The sequence below is a fragment of the Microcebus murinus genome, chromosome 28, assembly GCF_040939455.1.
Source record: "Microcebus murinus isolate Inina chromosome 28, M.murinus_Inina_mat1.0, whole genome shotgun sequence".
NCBI lineage: Eukaryota > Metazoa > Chordata > Mammalia > Primates > Cheirogaleidae > Microcebus > Microcebus murinus.
Window position 1 is genome coordinate 1643695 of NC_134131.1, and position 21669 is coordinate 1665363.

The 21669-nt window shown below is 60.8% G+C and overlaps 1 protein-coding gene across 1 annotated transcript; it reads left to right on the forward strand.

The window, feature by feature from the left end:
* Positions 1–3225: 3225 nt before the first annotated feature.
* RGS14 (regulator of G protein signaling 14) lies at positions 3226–19228 on the forward strand. Its single transcript, XM_075998564.1, is given in 17 exon segments — positions 3226–3540; positions 4152–4378; positions 11804–11825; positions 12011–12189; positions 12949–13041; positions 13122–13265; positions 13921–14064; positions 14215–14326; positions 14627–14739; positions 15206–15409; positions 17431–17507; positions 17681–17804; positions 17884–17965; positions 18075–18121; positions 18200–18314; positions 18918–19037; positions 19040–19228. Coding segments are annotated over 16 exon segments (1701 nt in total). The 5' UTR covers positions 3226–3540; positions 4152–4333; the 3' UTR covers positions 19120–19228.
* The last annotated feature ends 2441 nt before the right edge of the window (positions 19229–21669 follow it).

Sequence of the window (21669 nt, forward strand, 5' to 3'; positions counted from 1 at the left end):
TCGGGAATTTAAGCCGTCTCGGCTTCATCCACCCCAGCTCCACGCCTCTGGAGACTCGGGCCCAGTTACTTGAGGACCTCCACTACCCCCGCCTCCTCCTCAGGCCTCTGGTGAAGCAAGAAGAGCAGACCCGGTCCCGGCCTGGGACCCCAGTGATGGTTGGAGCCCATCGGGATCCAAACGAGCGAGCGCAGGGCCAAACGCAGTAAGAAGGGCCCATCAAAGGTCCAGGAAAGCTGGCTGTGTCCGAGACCGAAAACTGGTGGCTTGCAGGCAAACAGAGCTCTGTTCTACCTGCTAATGCTACTTAAATAAGTCAGGACACTTGCATTCACCTTAGAAGTCCTGATTTCTGTTTCTTTTATGGGAAAAAAATGGAAGATCTAGGCCCACATTTCCACGGGAGAACGATGGGCCGGAGCTGAGCGGGACTGCCCCGCTACAGATGCCTTCTTCCTCTGAGCTAGTCCCCCCCTGGCCACTCACCTACAGCACTGGCCTGGCCCTTCTCGACTTTACAATTAATGACTCCTGTTATAGATCACGGGGTGAGATGTTGGTTGCTTGCTTCTTTATTTTATTTTGAGAAGCTGCCCTCTGAAGTGAGTGAACTTATTCAGGATTGAGTGCTGAGACATCTTTTGTGGGTCATATATTTTTAATTAGCCTTTTTCATTTTTTTTATTTTGTGCTTTTTGGTTTTTTTTTTTTTTTTTTTTTTTGAGACAGAGTCTCACTCTGTTGCCCGGGCTAGAGTGCCGTGGCGTCAGCCTAGCTCACAGCAACCTCAAACTCCTGGGCTCAGGCGATCCTCCTGTCTCAGCCTCCCGAGTAGCTGGGACTACAGGCACGTGCCACCATGCCCGGCTAATTTTTTCTATATATTTTTAGTTGGCCAATTAATTTCTTTCTATTTTTATTAGAGGCGGGGGTCTCACGTTTGCTCAGGTTGGTTTCGAACTCCTGACCTTGAGCGATCCTCTCATCTCGGCTTCCCACAGTGCTAGGATTATAGGTGTGAGCCACCATGCCCGGCCCCTAGCTTTTTTATTATTAAAGTCATTCTGTGTGTGTGTATGTGTGTAGAGCAAGAGAGATAACTGACACACAAACACAACAAAAATCTTCTGCCATTCCCCTCCCAAGCAATGTACCCTTCCAGAGATTTACCTATACCTGTGCAAACAAGGACGTACACATTCCACCAGACCTCCAAGCGGGCTGCGATTTTTGTCAGCCATGGTCATGCCTGAATCTCCACCATCTAGAATAGTGCTTGGCACATTGGAGATGATTAATAAGTAATTGGTGAAAGAATGATTATTCTAGAACCTGGAATCAGGTCATGAAGAATGAATAGGAGTTTACTAGGAAAGGGGAAACCATTCTCAGCAGAGAGAACAGGAGATGCAAGGCCAGGGAGGGATGTCTGAAAGCACAAGGAATGCAAGGAGTTTGGAATGGCTGAGAAGTCCAAGGGGGTGGGGGTGGGGTGGCAGGTGGCTGAGGCCAAAGCTCGAAGGACCTTTAATTCCCAGGTAAAGGAACATGGCCTTCTCCCGGGACTGCATGGGACAGTGTAAGCATGGGCATGACCCATGCGGATTTCTCTGGCTATGGTGAGAAGAAGAGGTTGGAGGGGCCTGTCAGGTAGGGAGACCGATTTTATTATGACCAGAGGAGAGGGGGCGAGGCCAAAGCCAAGGAGAGCTCCACAGGGAAGGAGGGTCAGAAGTCCCAGCCGGAGACCGGACGTTGGTACCTGATTCCTGAGGGCAGCCAGGGGAAGAGAAGCTGGGAAGAGTGTTCTATGGCATGGAGGCACTGCCCCACTCTCATGGCGTAGAGAAACTAGATAAGGGCTAAGAGACGGGTAGTCCCGGTGTGAAGACGTGGTCAGCGCTGGGTTTGGCATCCATGGTGCACAGGTGGGGACAGGAACCTCTGCAGCAGCAGCGGAGGACGAACTGAGAAGGGGACCCCAGGCAGGGCCTGTGACTGGGCCTTTTGGCAGGGGGACGAGCTGTTGGCACCCGGGCTGGTGGTGGCACGGGCACATTCACAGCTTCGCAGATCTCCTAACAGGATGTGTAACCTTGGGCAACTCACTCCTCTCTGAGCCTCAGTTTCCTGGTTCTGTAAAATGGGAACAATGAGCACCTCTCAAGGTGGTCGTGAGGATCAAATTAAGTCACGTTGGGAGAAGACCGTGCAGACTGTAAAGCCCCCGTGAAGCCCAGGCCTGGATCCGTGGCACAGCGGACAGGCTATCTGCACTCACGGCACACACTCTGCCACCCCGCAGAGCACACCGACAGTCACACACCATGTCGAGACCACCATTGGCAATGGGCCGGGCCCACCCCTAGCCCTTACACACGCTGAATCCCTCCATCTGGGCGGCCCAAAGCAAGGTGTCTGGGAAGAGGTGTTGGCTAGAGCAGTTGCCAGCTACCACAACAGGTAGGCCCTAGTGTGCACAACAGCTCAAAGAATTTCATTTCTTGCTCACGTAACTGTCCGACAACGCCGGCGTTGCAGGGTGACAGTGGCTTGCCTTCGCTCACTGCCCCATGGACCTCTGCTCCTTCCTTCATGTGGCTCCACGATCCCCTGGTCCTCTTGCCTTCTGTATCTACCCAGCTGAAGAAGAAAGAGAGAGGGTGGAGGCCACACACCTACTTCTTCAAAATCTTGGCCCAGAAATGACACATGTCACTCCATTCACATTCCCAGTCAGTGGGAACTGGTCACATGGCCACACCTGCCTGCAAAGCAGCTTGAGAAATTAAGTTTAGGCCGGGCGCGGCGGCTCACACCTGTCATCCCAGCACTCTGGGAGGCCGAGGCGGGCGGATTGCTCGAGGTCAGGAGTTCGAAACCAGCCTGAGCAAGAGCGAGACCCTGTCTCTACTAAAAATAGAAAGAAATTAATTGACCAACTAAAAATATATATACAAAAAATTAGCTGGGCATGGTGGCGCATGCCTGTAGTCCCAGCTACTCGCGAGGCTGAGGCAGGAGGATTGCTTGAGCCCAGGAGTCTGAGGTTGCTGTGAGCTAGGCTGATGCCACAGCACTCACTCTAGCCTGGGCAACAGAGTGAGACTCTGTCTCAAACAAACGAAAACTCCACCACCCCTCAATGTGATGGCACTTGGAGACGGGGCTGTTGGTCATGCAGGGGGGGAACCCCTATGATGGGTAGTGCCCTTATAAGAAGCGACAGGAGGGAGCTAGTTTCCTTTCTCTCTGCTCTCTACCGTGTGACGACACAGCAAGAAGACAGCCCTCTGCAAACCAGGAAGAGGGACCTCACCAGAAACCGGATCACCTGGCACCTTGAACTTGGACATTCCAGCCTCCAGAACTGTGAGAAATAAATGGTTTTTTTTTTTTAAGCCACTTGGTCTTTGGTGTCTGTGTTGTAGCAGCCTGAGTGACGAGGACGGCAATCCCGAGGTGGGATTTCCACCTGAGCGAGTGTGATTGCACGCATGTCCCTGGCGTAGGTGCACCTGATCTGTTTCCCCTGCCCAGGTAGGTAAGCATGTGATGGCCGCACAGGTCACTGGGGTGTCTGAGTGCAGACGTGTCTATTTGCAGTTGTGCCTGTCACGTGTACCTGTCCAGGAGACTGTGCAAGCGTGTAACTACACACCCAGGCACTCCTAATGAGAGGGAGCACGTGTTTTTATTTATTTATTTTAGAGACAAGGTCTCACTCTGTTGCCCAGGCTGGAGTGCAGTAGCGCAATCATAGCTCACTGCGGCCTTGAACCTCCGGGTTGGCACACAGTAGGGATAAGGGTGTGCTCCGTACACGTGGAGACACAGGTCCCAGTGCACGGCCATGCATGTTCCCAGGATCTCTGCCACGGTGCACAAAGGTGCCCAGGTATGTTTACGTGCCCTCCTGTGTGTCCAGACAGGACCTTAGGTCTCCCTGGGCCGGGCCAGACAAGCTGGCTCCTCGCCGGGCACACGGGGGCCTCTGCTGTGTGTCGGTGCCTGTGTGGGACGCTGCCAGGGCGTGTTGGCAGCGTGTGTGTGCGTGCATGAATGTGTGTGTGCGTGTGTGTGTGTGTGTGTGTAGGAAGAGGCGTTCGCTCTCTTAGACCTTGCTTCTTTCTGTGGTTTGGTTTCTATAGAGACACTTCCTGTGGCAGAGAAAAGAGGTAGTGAGCTGGTGTTTCAGGATGTGAGGGCCTGCGGGAGCCGAGCGGGCGCTCTCCTCCGCCTGCCCACCACTGTGCAAGCTCTGGCCAGCAGCACTGCCCACAGTCCCCATGGTGGGCAGCCCCCGTGGCGGGGACCCGTGACCGGAGGCGGCATGCCAGGGAAGCCCAAGCACCTGGGCGTCCCCAACGGGCGCATGGTGAGTGTGGGCGCTGGGCCAGGGCCACGAGGAGGGGGTGGGCACACCCAGGGTGGAGCCCGGGAGGCACACCCAGCAGGGCTGGGCAGGAGCTCACGGGCCACCAGCAGGCGGGAGAAGTTGGGTACGGACAGCAGCAAGCGGTGGGACCCCGGGGCCCTCACCTGGGACCCTTCCAGATGGCCCCGGTTGGGAGCCCGGTGCAACCCCGGGGCTGAGACCAGAGCAGAGCGGACCCAGGCTTCTGGTCTCGCCCCCACTGCTCCCTCACCTGCCGTTGGTGTGGGCCTGACCTGGGCTTGCGCCCCACAGCAGCAGGGAGACCTGGCGGGCCCCTTGCCCTCCCCGTCTGCCCCACAGTGGTCCAAGGTCCCACACCTCACTCAGCCTCAACCCTCCCCGCTTCACCTCATGCCCCAGGTGCCCAAAGTGAGGTTAGTGGCAGGCTCGCTGGTCACTGCCATCTAGCCAGACCCCCCTGGAGGGTCTCTGCCAGAGCCGGCGTTCTCTGGGCAGCCCGGATGGGTCAGCAGGGGAGGGCAGGTTGGTGCAGCTCCTGGAAGTTCTTGAGCTTCCGGGGGGCTGAGCACTAGGTGCGCTGGCCCACCCCCCTGCCCTTTCCCTGGCTGCTTAACCCCTCATTGGAGCTGCCCTTGGAGGTGGGGTGAGCCTCCCTTCTCTCTCTAGGGCCCCCCTGCATGGCAGGGCCCCTCCTAACAACCTCAGGAAGGCCAGACACTGTCCTGGCCTCCCCTACCAGGTCCCAGCCTCGTACCATGGGACAAAGCCAATGCATCCAGAGAGATCTGGGTTCCAGTCCTGGCTCTCTTGTCCCTTGCTGGGGGAGTCCTCTCTGACCCTCAGTTTCCTCATCTGTAACCCAGGGAGGTTGGAATGGATCTCAAAGGCTTGTTGAGATAAGTAAGTGGAATAGCGAATGTGAGGCCCATGGTGGGGGCTGCGTAAGTGCCTCGTGCCCCTGCGTTCTCGGCCTCTTCAGCTGAGCCGCCCATGCCTCCTCCTGCCTCCCAATTCCCAAGACCCGCTTCCGTCTCTCCTTCCTCCAGCACGTCCTCACGGCCGGCCAGGCCGGCTGGGCGGGACAGAGGCAAGTCCTCCAAAGCCCGCTCAGCCCCCACCTCGCTGCCTCTGCTGCCAGCCCCGCCGAGAACGCTCGGGAAGAGCCCACCTGCCCCGCGCCCGCCCCAGAGGCGCGATGCTGGGCTCGCCCCTGCCGGGCTGCCCCGGGGAGCCCAGGAGGAGCGGCCCAGGCCCCCTGGGAGGGCAGCTGGAATGATGCTTCTGGAGCAGTGTCCGGAGCTGCAGGGCAGCTGCGGGGCCTGGGGACAAACCCTCCTCCGCCCCTCCTGTGTCAGCCCGTGACTTCTCCGCTCAAGAGCCATTCCGAGTAGGGAGGGCGCCCCCAGGCTCTGCCCCCCCCCATCCAGCCCACAGACAATTTACCTTTGCCCTTCCTGTGCCCATTGTGAACTCTCTGTGCCACCTCTGTGACCCTTAGAATCCCCACGGTCACAGGCTGCCTGCTGGCCGGCCACTAGGCAGTTCTCTGAGGCCACTCTTGGCCAGGGCGGGAGGAGTGGACAGGCACGGGCAGCATGGCAGGGGTGTGGACGGAGAGCACCTCGGCCAGGTGTCTGGTCCCTCTGCGAGTCACCTCCCAAGGGAGGCTCAGCAGAGTGAGTGATGGGCCGAGGGCAGCCGCAAGTAGGGGTGGTCAGCTTCTGGACCCCCCCTCAGCCCGCCTGGCTCTGCACCCCACCCCCACCCGCCATTCAGCCTCGCCTCTGCCACTCAGCTTGTCAGGCTGTCACTTAGAGATGGCTCCCAGCCCCTTCCAGGGATGTCTTCACACAGCCCCAAGTGCCACTTCATCTGTGCACTCACTCAGCAAGCCCTCCGCAGGGCCCGCTCGGCGCCCCCTACCCCACCACCCTACCCCCGCAGCGCTGCAGACCCGGCAGTCAGCCCCACCCCTGCCCTCGTGCAGCCCCCGGTCTAGCAAGGCGCAAGAGACACAGGCAAAAAGACCAGAATAAAATTCAGGGGAGGAGAGAGCTTCCCTGGGACTCGGCAGGGGAGACCTAACTTCTCGATTGGCTCCATGCCCCGTGACACAAGGGACCTTGCCTGAAGGGGCCGCGGGCTCGGGCAGGAAAGGCAAGGCGGAGGCCTGGATGGGGGACAACAGGCACGTGGCCCAAGGGGAGGCTGGGAGTGAAGCGCGGAGAGGGGCAGCTGCCCCGTTCTGCCACTGTCGGGGGCCTGGTCGGTCGCCCATGCTGGAAGGACACTTGCCAGGCAAAGCCCACGTACCCCCTCTGTGCCTCTGGCATCCAGCTTGGGGTCAGGCACTCAAGCTCAGGGTGGCCTTACGGAGGGGTCCAGGCTAGGGCTCAGCTCCACAGGGTGGCTCAAGTTGGCAGGACCAGACACCCGGGCTCTGTGTGGACATCCCCAGGGAGAGGCACGCAGCCTCAGTTTCCCAAGCTACGATGCAACGGTAGAGGGGCCGGCACAGAAGACAGTAAGTCGGCCCCCCCTTCAAGGCCTGTCCCCCTCCAGAGGGCAAAGTGCAAGAGGAGCCCTTCTGGGCCCTTCACACCCAACCGGTCTTGCCCACCTGTGCCCTGCAGGCTGGGGCCCTGGGCCCCCAAAGCTGCCCTGGCCCACGCAGGGAGGCACCTGGGTGGAGGACGGCGAGACCTCGGGCTCCAGAGTCAGGCAAACTCGAGTTTTAGTCTCAGCTCTGCCACTTCCCGGCTGTGCGATTCTCTGGGCCTTGGTTTCCTGATCTGTAAAATGGGCGCAATAATACCTGCCGTGCAAGATAAAGATGAAAAGACGGAGTGAGAACACGATGTGCACTAGCAGAGGCTGCCTGCCACACGGCCGGAGCTCAGGGAGCCTGGGGCCCTCCCTCACCTCGGTATTCCCGGGTACCAGCAGCTCCTCCGGGGCCCGCTTCCTAAGAAAGAAGTACGGGCGGCTGAGGTCCCACCATGGGTCGGGGGTGTCACTGGCCACCACGCCCTTCCTCACCCTTTCTTCCCCTTTTCCCCATCCACCCACCACTTCTCCTCCAGCAGGCCAAGGTGGGGCGAGGCCGGCCCTGCTCAGCACAGCTCCCTGGCCTGGCGCCCGTGAGGCCAGTGCACAGGCCGGCAGGATTCTGCCCCTGTTGTCATGGCCGCTGCTCGCCCGCCGCGCGCCTGGCGCTTTCCCTCGCGGGGCCGCATCCGACCTTCGCAGCAGCTTCTCAGGAGACCGGGGTGCTGAGCCCCACAGTACACAGTGGGAAACTGAGGCTGGCCAGGCGCAGTGGCTCACGCCTGTAATCCTAGCACTCTGGGAGGCCGAGGCTGGAGGATCACTTAAGGTCAGGAGTTCAAGACCAGCCTGAGCAAGAGCGAGACCCTGTCTCTACTGAAAATAGAAAGAAATTAGCTAGACAACTATATAGAAAAAATTAGTCAGGTGTGGTGGTGCATGCCTGTAGTCCCAGCTACTCGGGAGGCTGAGGCAGGAGGATCGCTTGAGCCCAGGAGTTGGAGGCTGCTGGGAGCCGGGCTGACACCACGGCACTCTAGCCTGGGCAACACAGTGAGACTGTCTCAAAAAAAGGAAAAAAGGGAAACTGAGGCTCAGAGAAGTTACTTTCCCCCAGACAGCAGAGCTGAAATCGGACTCCCTCCCATGTCAGATTTCCACCCTACACGACCGCCTCAGCCCCAGCTACATGTCCACGGCCAGGGCCGGGGGGCTGGGCTGGAACAGCAGACGCGGGTGTTCAGAGGCTGAGCGTCCGAGGAGGCGGGGTGCCAGGGCAGGGTGCTCGTGGCTGCAGGGAGCGCCAGGACGAGGAGGGTGCTCCGAGGAGGGTGTTCAGATCCCACCCCCTCGCCAACCAGGCCTGTCCTCCAAGGGCGACGGGACTGGCAGGGGCGAGGCCCAGACGGGGGTGTGCGCACGTGTGGCGGGAAGTGGATTCAGGGGCAGAGCCCGGGGAGCCGTGCTGGGGGCCGTGGCAGCAGACACCCAGGCAGAGGCAGCAGCGGTGAGGCCGGAAGCAGGAGTGCGGGGAAAACAGAAAAGTTTGATGGAGTGGAGGGTGGAGGTGAGGGGGAGGGAGGTGGGTGAGGCTGGAGGGGTTCATTAGTCAGGCTCAGGTAAGGTTTTAGCTGTAACCTGGCAACCGCCTGTGCCTCTGGGGGTAGGGCATGGGCCGGCTGGGAGGATGGGGAGGGGAGCGGCCCGGAGAGGAGGGCCTGGGCACCAGCCCCCTGGTGACACAGACATTCAGTTAAACAGAATGTAGGCCGGCGCGGTGGCTCACGCCTGTAATCCTGGCACTCTGGGAGGCCGAGGCGGGCGGATTGCTCGAGGTCAGGAGTTCGTAACCAGCCTGAGCAAGAGCAAGACCCTATCTCTACTATAAATAGAAAGAAATTAATTGGCCAACTAATATATATATATAATTAGCCGGGCATGGTGGCGCATGCCTGTAGTCCCAGCTACTTGGGAGCCTGAGGCAGGAGGATCGCTTGAGCCCAGGAGATTGAGGTTGCTGTGAGCGAGGCTGACACCACGGCACTCACTCTAGCCTGGGCAACAAGCAAGACTCTGTCTCAAAAAAAAAAAAAAATGTAGAAGATAAAACCTCTGAGGGCCAAACAAAATCGGAGTGTGGGCTGGCAGCAGCCCCAGCAGCCGTGGCCACCTCTGGGGCTCTGAGCCAGGGAGAGGCTAGGGGGGCTGCAGGGCAGACGGAGGCTCGGAGGATGCCCAAGGAGGGCAGGGCCAGGCAAACGGAGCAGAGATGCTGTCGGGATGATCCTGGGGACGCAGGCAGGGGCAGGACGGGGAGCTGCGGGAGAGCAAGTGTGGGCTGCAAAGGAGCCCTCGCACACGCGCGGCCCCCGGTGGGACTTTCTCCCGTAGCCGTAGCCGTGGGAAGCAAGCACCACCTCTCACTGGGGGAACCGACTGCCACGACTCGGGTCACCCGGGGGAGGGCAGAGGCCGGGGTGCAGGCCAGGCGGGAGGTGGCAGGACAGTGAGCCAGACCGGCTCCCCGCCCAGCCATGCTCTGCACAAAGTTTTTGTCCCCAGCGACTTCGAGTCCCCGAGCGCCAGAGGGGAGGTGAGCTCAGGAAAGAGCCCAAAGTTGTAAAGCTAGAAAAAAGCAGGGCTGGGATTCGAATCCAGGTGTGGCAGACCCCAACACCTGTGCTCTTTCCTCTGTGGCAGGGGTGGCAGGTGCCCCGCAGGGACAGGCACCAGCACTAACACAACAACCCCCAAGCATCGTGAGGTTCCTTGAATATTGCCGACATGCCAACGTGTTCTGAGTTCTGAGTTCAACATGCCGCTAGTGTTCTGAGTTCTTTGCATATATTTAACACACTTAATCACAGCATTCTTTTGAAGTCGGGACCATTATTTGCCCCATTTATAGGGGAAGAAAGTGAGGCACAGAGAAGTTAAGTGCCTTGTCCAAGGTCACACAGCACACATTTGACCTCCCAAATTTGAGCCTGTCTCCAGGGGCCCCTGAGGAGAAGGTGAGCCTCTTCTAGGGAAGGTGGTGGCTGCTCAGTGCCAGCCAAGGTTGTCATGCCGGGAAGAAGCTGGAGCATCAGAATTTTAACAGACAGAAAGCTGGGGTTTTATATAAAAATCTCCTGGTTTTTAAATGTGGGAAACCTCTTTAAACTTAAAAAAATCTGCCGGGTTTGGTAGCTCACGCCTGTAATCCTAGCATTCTGGGAGGCCGAGGCAGGCGGATTGCTCGAGGTCAGAAGTTCAAAACCAGCCTGAGCAAGAGTGAGACCCCATCTCTGCTATAAATAGAAAGAAATTAATTGGCCAACTAATATATATAGAAAAAAATTAGCCGGGCATGGTGGCGCATGCCTGTCGTCCCAGCTACTGGGGAGGCTGAGGCAGGAGGATTGCTTGAGCCCAGGAGTTTGAGGTTGCTGTGAGCGAGGCTGACACCACGGTACTCACTCTAGCCTGGGCAACAGAGTGAGACTCTGTCTCAAAAAAAAAAAAAAAATCTGAAGGCCAAGATAATAATGTCCTACACACCTGCAGGCCAACATGGCCCTCGTATGGCTGCTCGGTGACCTGGGTGCGCCCAGTGTGGGGGTGGGGAGCAGAGGAGATTCCAGCCAGGAGGGCAGGGGGTGCTTTCTTGGGGAGCAGATGTTTGCAGGCCTGTTTCCGGCGGGGATGGAAAGAGAGGGCATAACGAACAAGGAGGGGCTGAGGATGACTCAAGCCCCCATGTGGGGAGTGCAGGTGCTGGGAGAAAGCTGGGATACAGCCACGACACGGCGGGGGGGGGGTACTCTGTTTTGGTGGGGGCAGAGGTTGCCTCCATCTGGGACTGGCTGAGTTTGAGGGGCTTATGGGACACTTGGGGGGAAATGTTACCAGGAAATTTGGCTGCATTTGGAGCTGGGGGTCTGTGGATGGGACAAAGGGCCTGGGACAGAGCCGGGGAGGGGCAGAGGCCACACCGCATGGGCAGGCGGTCGTGAGGAAGCGGGAGGAGCTGCTAGGAGCTGCCACGGGAAACCACGGCCACAGTCATTTGGAGAGGAGGGTTTTTCTGTTTCTCTAGAGGCTGGGATTCCCAGAGAAGCGGAGTCTCGGCCTCTCCGGCACGACGCCCACAGTGCAGCACCAGCACCGCCCCGGAGCTTGCTAGAAACAGAGAGCCTCAGGCCCCATCCCAGACCTGCTGACCCCCCGATCTCCAGGAGTGGGGTCCTCCCAGTCACCCTGCGGTCAAGTTTGAGAGCCGCTGCTCTGCGCCACAAAACGGCGCCCGGTGCCCTGCCCAAGGTGGGGTGGGACCTGTCGGAGACCCTGGGCCCCAAGAGGAAACAGTTGCAATAAGGCAATTGGCTACAGGGACACCTCTCCTTCCTCAAGGACAACAGCAAAGGTTGATACGGCCTCACCGCGCGTGCCGGTCACTGCTCTGGATACTGTAGTCAGATTAAACTGGTTTGATCCTCACAACAGCCCCGGAAAGGAAGACTCTATTACTAGTGTCGCCCCCTATTTACAGATGGAGGCAAACAAGTTAGCTAACTTGCCCAAACTCACACAGCCAGCAGGTGACAGAGACAGGCTGAAGTCTGCTCCTACCTACCACGCTACGCACACCGGGCTCGCCGAGCGGGGCGGCTGGGAGGTACCTGGCTTGAGTGCCGGGACACAGTGCCTGGCACGGGACGGACAGGGAGCGAGTCCCCGGCCAAGCAGAGACTGGCTGGGGATGGCCGGCGTGGCTGTCCACGTGGTGCCAGCTCCTGGGCGCTGGGCCCAGAGCTGTCTCTCGGGCATCCCCACCGGACCCGGCTCTGACTTTCTCCTTCGGGTCTCTTGTAGGTTCTGGCTGTCTCAGATGGAGGTGAGTAACAGCAGCACGTGGGGAGGCCTGGCTGAGGGGGAGGGAGGGGGTAGCGACGGATGTGGACACCCCTGCCCCTTGCTATCTTTCCCGGGAAGGTACCGGCAGAGCGACGCCCACCTGGGGGTGGGCTTGGGCCAGGGGCTGGGGAGAGCGAGCTCACCCTGGTTGTCCATCCCCTGCAGAGCTGAGCAGCGTGGCGGGGCCCCAGGGCCAGGGCGAGGGCCGCGGCAGCTCCCTCAGCATCCACAGCCTCCCCAGCGGCCCCAGCAGCCCCTTCCCCACCGAGGAGCAGACCGTGGCCAGCTGGGCCCTGTCCTTCGAGCGGCTGCTGCAGGACCCGCTGGGCCTGGCTTACTTCACTGTAAGCCCTGGGTGAGGGCGTGGGAGGGGGCACGGGAGGGCACGCTGGCTGGAGCTGCAGGCCGGCCAGAGCCGGCTCCTCTGTCACTCCCTCCGTCTAGCCTTCCTTTGACACCGTCTTCCTCTTCTCCCAGCTGGGAGCTCTTCTTCCTTCTCTGTCCTTGTCATCTCTGCCTCCCGTTTTCTCTAGGCCTCCAGAACTGGCTCCGTCTGTCTGTCTGGCCCTGTCCGTCTGGTTGGTCTCTTGGCCCTGTCTCCGGAGTTAGTCTGTGGTCCCAATCCCTTCCAGCACATGCCCAGATTCCCTCTCTGTGTCTCTGACTGCCTACCTCTTTCCCCTCTCCCCCTCCTCCCCCTCTCTCTGTCCTCCCCTCCTCCCCCTCCTCCCACTCTGCCCCTCTCCCCGTCCTTCCCCCTCCCCCTCTCCCCATCCTCCCCCTCTCCCCCTCCTCCCCCTCTCCCCGTCCTTCCCCTCTCCCCCTCTGCCCCTCTCTCCGTCCTCCCCTCCTCCCCCTCTGCCCCTCCTCCCCCTCTGCCCCTCTCTTCGTCCTCCCCTCCTCCCCCTCTGCCCCTCCTCCCACTCTGCCCCTCCTCCCCCTCTGCCCTCCCCCTCTGCCCCTCTCTTCGTCCTCCCCTCCTCCCCCTCTCCCCCTCCTCCCCCTCTGCCCCTCTCCCCGTCCTCCCCCTCTACCCCTCTCCCCGTCCTCCCCCTCCTCCCCCTCTGCCCCTCTCCCCGTCCTCCCCCTCCTCCCCCTCCCAGGAGTTCCTGAAGAAGGAGTTCAGCGCGGAGAACGTGACTTTCTGGAAGGCCTGCGAGCGCTTCCAGCAGATCCCGGCCAGCGACACCCAGCAGGTGCGGAGCAGGGAGCGGGCAGGGCTGGGGGGGACCGCGGCCTGGGCCACGCCCGGACCTTCTCGTCCCTCCTCCCTCAGCTAGCCCAGGAGGCCCGGAACATCTACCAGGAGTTCCTGTCCAGCCAGGCGCTGAGCCCAGTGAACATCGACCGGCAGGCCTGGCTCGGCGAGGAGGTGCTGGCCGAGCCCAGGCCGGACATGTTCCGGGCGCAGCAGCTTCAGGCGAGCGGTCCCGGGCGGGACCCTGGAGGGGACAGAAATGGGGCGGGGCGGTGGTCCTAGCGCGGTACGAGACGCTGCGGGACGGGGGACGGGCTAGGGGCGGAGCCTACCTGGGCGCGGGGCGGGGCCACGAGTGGGGGCAGGGCCTGGAGGTGGGCACCGAGGTGGGGCGGGGCGCGGGGCGGGGCCACGAGTGGGGGCAGGGCCTGGAGGTGGGCACCGAGGTGGGGCGGGGCGGGGGCGGGACCACGAATGGGGGCAGGGCCTGGAGGGGGCACCGAGGTGGGGCGGGGCGGGGGCGGGGCCACGAGTGGGGGCAGGGCCTGGAGGTGGGCACCGAGGTGGGGGCGGGGCGGGGCGGGGCCACGAGTGGGGGCAGGGCCTGGAGGTGGGCACCGAGGTGGGGCGGGGCAGGGGCGGGGCCACGAGTGGGGGCAGGGCCTGGAGGGGGCACCGAGGTTGGGGCGGGGCGGTGGTCCAAGTGCGGTACGAAGGACGGGCTAGGGGCGGAGCCTACCTGGGCACGGGGGCGGGGCCACGAGTGGGGGCAGGGCCCGGAGGGGGCACCGAGGTGGGGGCGGGGCCGGGGGATGTCCCCACCCCAGGTAGGGGGCGGGGCCGGCCCCGGCTCACGCTCCCGGCGCTGTCCCCGCAGATCTTCAACTTGATGAAGTTCGACAGCTACGCGCGCTTCGTCCGGTCCCCGCTCTACCGCGAGTGCCTGCTGGCCGAGGCCGAGGGGCGGCCCCTGCGGGAGCCCGGCTCCTCGCGCCGCGGCAGCCCTGACCCCACGAGGAAGGTGCGGACGGGGTGGGGGGCGGCCGGAGGCTAGGGGCCCTGCAGACCGTACGCCAGAGGGGACGGCCCGGTGCAGACCTGCGGGCGTGTGCCCGCCGTGTGCATGCGGGCTAAGCCCCGCCCGGTGCCAGCGCCTTCTCTGTACCCGCAGAAGCCGAAGCTGAAGCCCGGGAAGTCGCTGCCGCTGGGCGTGGAGGACTTGGGGCAGCTGCCGCCTGCCGAGGGGGCCGGGGGCCGCCCGCTCCGCAAGTCCTTTCGCAGGGGTGAGGGCACGAGCGGGCCACGGAGATGGGGTTCACGAGTTTGGGCAAATTTGGGGAGCTCCCCCTTACTCCTACGTGGCCCACAGCCAGCCGCGTGTGTAAGTCTGTGAAAATCAAAACGCAAGTTCCTGCGACCACATTCCCCCTGCGGGGGGGGGGGGGCTAGGCCCCAGACGTTTAGAAACCACACTGGGCCCTGCCGCATGGCTCTGAGCGAGGCCCACCAGGGAGGGGAGCCTTCGGCAGAGGGATGGGCGAGGGCGGAGGGGCCGTCCAGGTTCATCGCTTCCTCTTCCCCAGAGCTGGCCAGCGGGGCTGCAAACTCCGCCTTTCGCAGAGAGTCGCAGGGCTCCCTCAACTCCTCTGCCAGTCTGGACCTCGGCTTCCTCGCCTTCGTCAGCAGCAAGTCCGAGGTGAGCCGGCTCCCCAAGGAAGACCAGGTGCCTTTCACTCCTCAGGCCCCTCTGGGTGGTTGCCATCATTCCCAGTCCTGGCCCCACTGCCGTCTCCCAGCTGGCTCTGCACAGCCAACCCTTGAGGCTCCTCAGTCTCCGCCCGCCCTCACGGCATTGGTCCCCATGTATGTGACGGGTGCACACCCTCAATCAGCAGGTGTGTGGGCATGTGCAGGCGCCCAGATGTGCACAGCATGGGTGTGGGTGTGTGGGTGGACCCGTCTCTAGGTGCCCATATGCCTAGGAGTACATGCGTGTGTTCCTGCAGGAGCACCTACCTTTGCCTGCCTGTAGGGAGCCCCGTGGGCATGCAGGTGCATGTCTGAGCCCCAGCGGGCTTGCTGTGCATCTGTGCGTCTCTGTGCGTCTGTGCGCATGCCCTCACACGGGCACACATACCCTCTGCCACTCCCGCCCCAATCAGAGCCACCGGAAAAGCCTCGGGAGCACAGAAGGTGACAGTGAAAGCCGGCCAGGGAAGTACTGCTGTGTGTACCTGCCCGATGGCACAGCCTCCTTGGCCCTGGCCCGACCTGGCCTCACCATCCGAGACATGCTGGCAGGGATCTGTGAGAAACGAGGACTCTCCATACCTGACATCAAGGTCTACCTGGTGGGCAATGAGCAGGTGCGAACCTGGCCTGGCCCCAACTGCAGCCTTCCTCCTGATCCTGACCCCAGCTCTGTCCCTGTCTCTGCTCAGTGATGACTCCAAACCCAACTCCGTGTCTAATCTCTCAGACTAACTCTAATTCAAAGTCTACCTTCCTGACTCCAGCCCTCACCAGGGCACCCCCACCCCCACCCCCAACTCCAACTCCAACTCCTCACTCAGACTCAGACCCCCACCCATCCCACACCCCACCCCATCCATATCCCACCGTGATGGGCTCAGGGGTGGAGCAGGGGAGAACCACTGCCGGAACGGGGCTGTTTCCCCACGGCCTAGTTCAGACTGCCGTCTCCACAGGCCCATCTGGGGGAGCCCCTGCCTCCTCAGCCACTAGGGGCAGCCAACTGCACCTAACCAACGAACTGCTTTCCTTTAGGTGCACACTAGCATTAAACTTTAAAGAAGGGTCGAGGGGAAAACTGGCTTTAAACTTGACCACCCAGTAAGGGGGATATAAAGGAAGAATGCTGCATTCCAGGGCACCGTCAGGATTTCTTGCACCTAGCAGACAAGTCTTAAGGCCCTGCCAGGTGGGTGGGCAGAGGGCCCCCGATCTGGGGCTGTCCTCCTGGCCCACAGGCTGGAGGTAAACCAGGCAGGATATGAGCAGGAGGAAGAGTGAAACTTCCAGAGAGTGTCTCTTGCGGGGAGGTAGGCACTTCTGGCTGGTGTCTGGAAGACTTCGTGGAAGAAGCTGCAGTTGACGGGGATGGGAAGGAGTTTGCCTGGGAGCGAGATAGGGGAGGATGTTCCAGGCAGAGGGAACATCTTAAGTGAAGGCCTGGAGGGGGTACTTGCAGGGCACGATCAGGGGCCAGGGGCCTGGAGCTTGGGGGTGCAAGGCCAGTAGGGGGGGGTGCTCTGCCCACTGTCTCAGGCTGCCAGAGCAGCTGCCAGCAGCCCAGATGGGCTTTCGCGCCTGCTAAATATAACTGCACCGCCCACTCTCCACCTGTCCCTGCAGCACAGCACAGGCCTCCCGCCTGGGAGAGGCTGCCCCGCCCCCACTCCTGGGCTGGAGCAGGCAGTAGGGCCTATGGGGCCATAATCACGACAGTTACTGTTTATGTGCCTACTGTGTGCCGGGCATTGTGCCAGATGCTTCACATCCTCTGGCCTCATAGGGGGCCTTTTTTTTTTTTTTTGAGACAGAGTCTCACTTTGTTGCCCAGGCTAGAGTGAGTGCTGTGGCTTCAGCCTCGCTCACAGCAACCTCAAACTCCTGGGCTCAAGCAATCCTCCTGCCTCAGCCTCCCGAGTAGCTGGGACTACAAGCATGCACCACCATGCCCGGCTAATTTTTTGTTTATATATTTTTAGTTGGCCAATTAATTTCTTTCTATATTTAGTAGAGACGGGGTCCCGCTCAGGCTGGTTTCGAACTCCTGACCTCGAGCAATCCGCCCGCCTCTGCCTTCCAGAGTGCTAGGATTACAGGCGTGAGCCACCGCGCCCGGGGCCATAGGGGGACATTTTTGCAGTGATTGGCAAGAAGTGTCCTTAGAAGGAGGGAATGGAGAGACCTGGACAAATGTCAAAGTTGGGACAAGGCTTGGGTGGCTGACTAAAGGTGGGTGGTGAGGGAAGAAATGCATCCAGCTGGTCTGATGAGGTTTCACATGCCTGAGGGACAAGGGGCAGCCGTCCAGCGGGTAGGTCCTGTCCTGTCCTGGAAAGCATAGGCCACCACTACCGTTTCATGCCACAGCTGTTTCCCATAACGACAATCCTTTTCCAAGAATGTCCAGCATTCTTGCCGCTTTTCTCCCTGGCCTTGGCCTTACCAGTCTCTGACTCCAGCCTCGATCCTTATCCCCCTGCTCCTGCCTCGCCTGCTCCCCCAGAGCTCTCCTGGCCACCTTCCCTCCCTCTAGGGAGGCCCAGTGGCGGCCACTGGGGAAGTTGAATGTTCTCTCAGACCCCCGGGGATGGCTCAGGGTTGGGGGAGGGACTCAGACCCTGCCTGCCATCCGCAGAAGGCCCTGGTCCTGGATCAGGACTGCACGGTGCTGGCTGACCAGGAAGTGCGGCTGGAGAACAGGGTCACCTTCGAGTAAGTGCCCCGCCCCCAAGGCTGGCCCTGTTCCGGCTACCTGGCGCCCAGGCCACGCCCCTCCCTGTAGCCCCGCCCCTGGCTGAGGCCCCGCCCTTTCTCGAGCTTGTGCCTTGGTGGGCTGGGGGAGGGGAGCGCCCCTCGGCCCCTCCGCATCCCCGGGTCCCGCGCAGGCTGGAGCTGGCGCCCGAGCGCGTGGTGCGCCTCTCGGCCAAGCCCACCAAGCGGCTGCAGGAGGCGCTGCGGCCCACCCTGGAGAAGCACGGCCTGACGCTGCAGCAGGTGGAGCTGCGCCGGGTGAGCGGCCGGGCCGGGCCGGGGCGGGGCGGCAGGGAGCCGGCTGCCCGTCCCGCGGGCTACTGACCTCTCCCCGCAGCCAGGCGAGAAGCAGCCACTGGACCTGGAGAAGCTAGTGAGCTCGGTGGCGGCCCAGAGACTAGTTTTGAGCACTCTTCCAGGTAGGGAGCGTTGGCCCGGTGCTCTGTCTCTGGGGACGGCTCTGGCCCTCTGGGGGAGGAAGGGAGTCCAGGCGGGAGGCAAGCACTCACGGCGGGCTCTCTGCCGCAGGTGCGAAGATTTCCGAAGCCGCTGACGTTTCCCCCTGCCGCAGCCAGGTGAGTGAGAGCTGGGGCGCCCTCTTCCACCGGCTGCTTCTCCCCTCCTGCTGTGGCTCTGACCCCACATTCTCGCAGGGCTGCCTGCCCAGGACCCAGGACAAGGCCACCCATCCCCCTCCAGTGCCCCCCACTTCGCTGGCGAAGGTGTCCAGTAGTGTCCCTGGGAAGCGGCAGACCTGTGACATCGAAGGTATATTGGGGAATGGAGATCAGAGGGACTAAAACAGTGGGCTTGAGGACCTTTGACGGTGGCATCAGAGAAGCTTGAGCTGAGGCAGAGGCCTGAGTGCCACTGGGGGCAGTGTGGGGGTCCAGAGGGGCTGGTCCAGGGCCGTTGGTGCTGGGGTCTGGGAGGCTGTGGTCACAATGAGACAGCAGAACTGTGGGCCAGGCAGGATGGCTCACGCCTATAATCCTAGCACTCTGGGAGGCCAAGGAGGGAGGATCGTTTGAGCTCAGGAGTTTGAGACAAGCCTGAGCAAGAGCAAGACCCCGTCTCTACTAATAAATAGAAAGAAATTAGCTGGACAACTAAAAAATATATAGAAAACATTAGCTGGGCGTGGTGGCGCGTGCCTGTAGTCCCAGCTACTAGGGAGGCTGAGGCAGGAGGATCGCTTGAGTCCAGGAGTTTGAGGTTGCCGTGAGCTAGGCTGACGCCACAGCACTCTAGCCGGGGGGCTACACAGTGAGACTCTGTCTCAAAAAACAATAAAGAGAGCAGAACTGTGGGGAGCCAGCATGGGCAGGGCTGCTAGCTAGCATGGCCCCTCTGAATCTGCGGCTGCCCCAGGCCTGGTGGAGCTGCTGAACCGGCTGCAGAGCAGCGGGGCCCACGACCAAAGGGGCCTTCTGCGAAGAGAGGACCTGGTGCTTCCAGAATTTCTGCAGCTGCCTGCCCAAGGGCCCAGCTCTCGGAGGCCCCATCACAGACTGAATCAGCGGCCCAGCCCACTGGGGCAGCCTCAAATTCCACTGCCCGCCCAGCCCTCTGACAGCTGCCCACAGTCCCTGCTGGCTGCATGGCACCTGGCGGGCCAAGCATGCCGTGGGTCCGCTCTGCATGCCTGTCTGTGCCATGAGTGTCCTTGGCCCCTTCCTGCCATGGGCGGGCCCGCAGGAAGAGCCAGGGGAGGTGAAAAGGGGACTCAGGAGCCGAACCCCACCGCTGCCGCCATCCGTTCCCTAGCAGGCTCACCCACCCGACCCTTGCTACCAGGACCCCAAGGGGGATGTGGGCCTACCCCTTGGTGCAGGCATGCCCGACACAGAGGGGTGGCGTTGGCAGTGCCAGCCTCCCCAGCCTGTGCCAAGCTTCAGCAGGAGGCAGGAGGAGGGGCCGGCCCCTCCTCAGGGAGCTGGTGTGAGCAAGGCCCAGGGTGCAGGCAGGCGGCCCCGCCCTCCACCCACCCACGTAGACTCTACTGTACATATGGATTTCGCAGTGGGCTTGGGGGCAGGTGGCTTTGTCCTGGATGTATGATACTGTTATTATAATAATTGTTATTATTCTGTCATGAGGTGTGGTCCTTGTGTGGCAGTTTGCCCTGTTGTCCCCCCCCAGCCCCCGGCCCTAAACCACTGCATCTGACACCATGCTCGGTGACAGCAGCTCGTAGGGACCTCAGGATGTGCCTCCTGACTTCCTGTTTTCAGAACCTCTCTTCCTGACTGCACAGATATTGGGGGGAGGGGGGTGCATGAGAGACAGAGGGAGGGAGGAGGGAGAAGGGGGTGAGTGTGGAGGACCCTGGGCAGCTGTGCCCTGCTGTCACTGGGCTGCTCCCCTGTCGCTGTGGGTGGGAGCACATCCGTCTGGTTGCTGTTCTCCGCTGGTATCGGGGACTGTCTCTGCACACAAAGCGGGGGCTCCTTTCCGCACATCAGAGGGCTGTGTGGGGGGACACTGGTTGTGGTGGGGGCAGGTTCTCACGCATTGCCTGCTTTGTCTGGGTGGTCTTCCCTGTCCCCAGGCAGCCAGGGAAGCCCAGACCCCACACGGGGGGAGGCAGGGAGTACCTATGGGGAGAGAAGCCAGACTCGGCCCAGCCCAGAGGGTAAGTGCCCTGACAGAGGAAGCAAAGGACAAAAGAAGCCACCTGAGGGGGCGAGGGGTGCTCCTGACTGCCTCAAACAGGTCAAGTTCTCTTCCCCATTCCAGTCTTTCGCTGGCTGTCCCCTCTGCCAGGAACTGCCCCCGCCCACCCTCTTCTCATTTAACTGGCTCCTCCTCATCCTTGAAATCTGTGAGAGAAATCAATGGGGTTTCCTAGCTCACCAAGGCATCACATGGGGGCTTCAGCCCTCAGCCTGCTCTGCCTTGGCTGGCTTAACCTGGCCAATCAGAGCACTCCATTCCCCTGGCCAATCAGAGCACTCCATTCCCCTGGCCAATCAGAGCACTCCATTCCCCTGGCCAATCAGAGCACTCCATTCCCCTGGCCAATCAGAGCACTCCATTCCCCTGGCCAATCAGAGTATTACATTCCCCTGGCCAATCAGAGCACTCCATTCCCCTGGCCAATCAGAGTACTCTATTCCCCTGGCCAATCAGAGCACTCCATTCCCCTGGCCAATCAGAGCACTCCATTCCCCTGGCCAATCAGAGCACTCCATTCCCCTGGCTAATCAGAGTATTACATTCCCCTGGCCAATCAGAGCACTCCATTCCCCTGGCCAATCAGAGCACTCCATTCCCCTGGCCAATCAGAGCACTCCATTCCCCTGGCCAATCAGAGCACTCCATTCCCCTGGCCAATCAGAGTATTACATTCCCCTGGCCAATCAGAGCACTCCATTCCCCTGGCCAATCAGAGTACTCTATTCCCCTGGCCAATCAGAGCACTCCATTCCCCTGGCCAATCAGAGCACTCCATTCCCCTGGCCAATCAGAGCACTCCATTCCCCTGGCTAATCAGAGTATTACATTCCCCTGGCCAATCAGAGCACTCCATTCCCCTGGCCAATCAGAGTTTGGTTCAGGGATGGTCGTCTGACCCCAGTTCCAATCAGAATCCCAATCCTGGTCATTCTCCCCCATCTCCTGTGGGTTTGTGGAAAGGACTGGGGGGGGGGAGAGTCCACTCACGTGGCTGCACGTGAATGCAGCCAACGCGTGGGATCAAGACAGATGTTCTGTGAAATGTAAATGTAATCAAGGACAATATATCATTAATAAAACAAAACAAATAAAACAGGTAATAGATAAGTTCTAAAAAACTTTTTTTAAAAAGACAGAGATGGAAGGAGATTCCTGACAAAATTCAGCCATACCTGAAATCCACCGCTGCTACACCTTCTCCTTATGCAGCCGATAAAGTTTACCCAGGTGTGCTGTGAGTCGGGTTTCCAAGACCTGCAACCACAAAACGCTGCTTCTTTGAAGAGCTGGACTTAAACACACCTCAGAGGATCCTTCCCTGGTCGCCCTACCTGACCATGGAAGGGCTCCCCGACTTTGTTCTCTGCTGCTCTAGCCTGTTGTCTTCCTTCCCAGCACTCACCACACTCCGCAATTGCCTCGTTTACTTTATACTCGTGCCCTG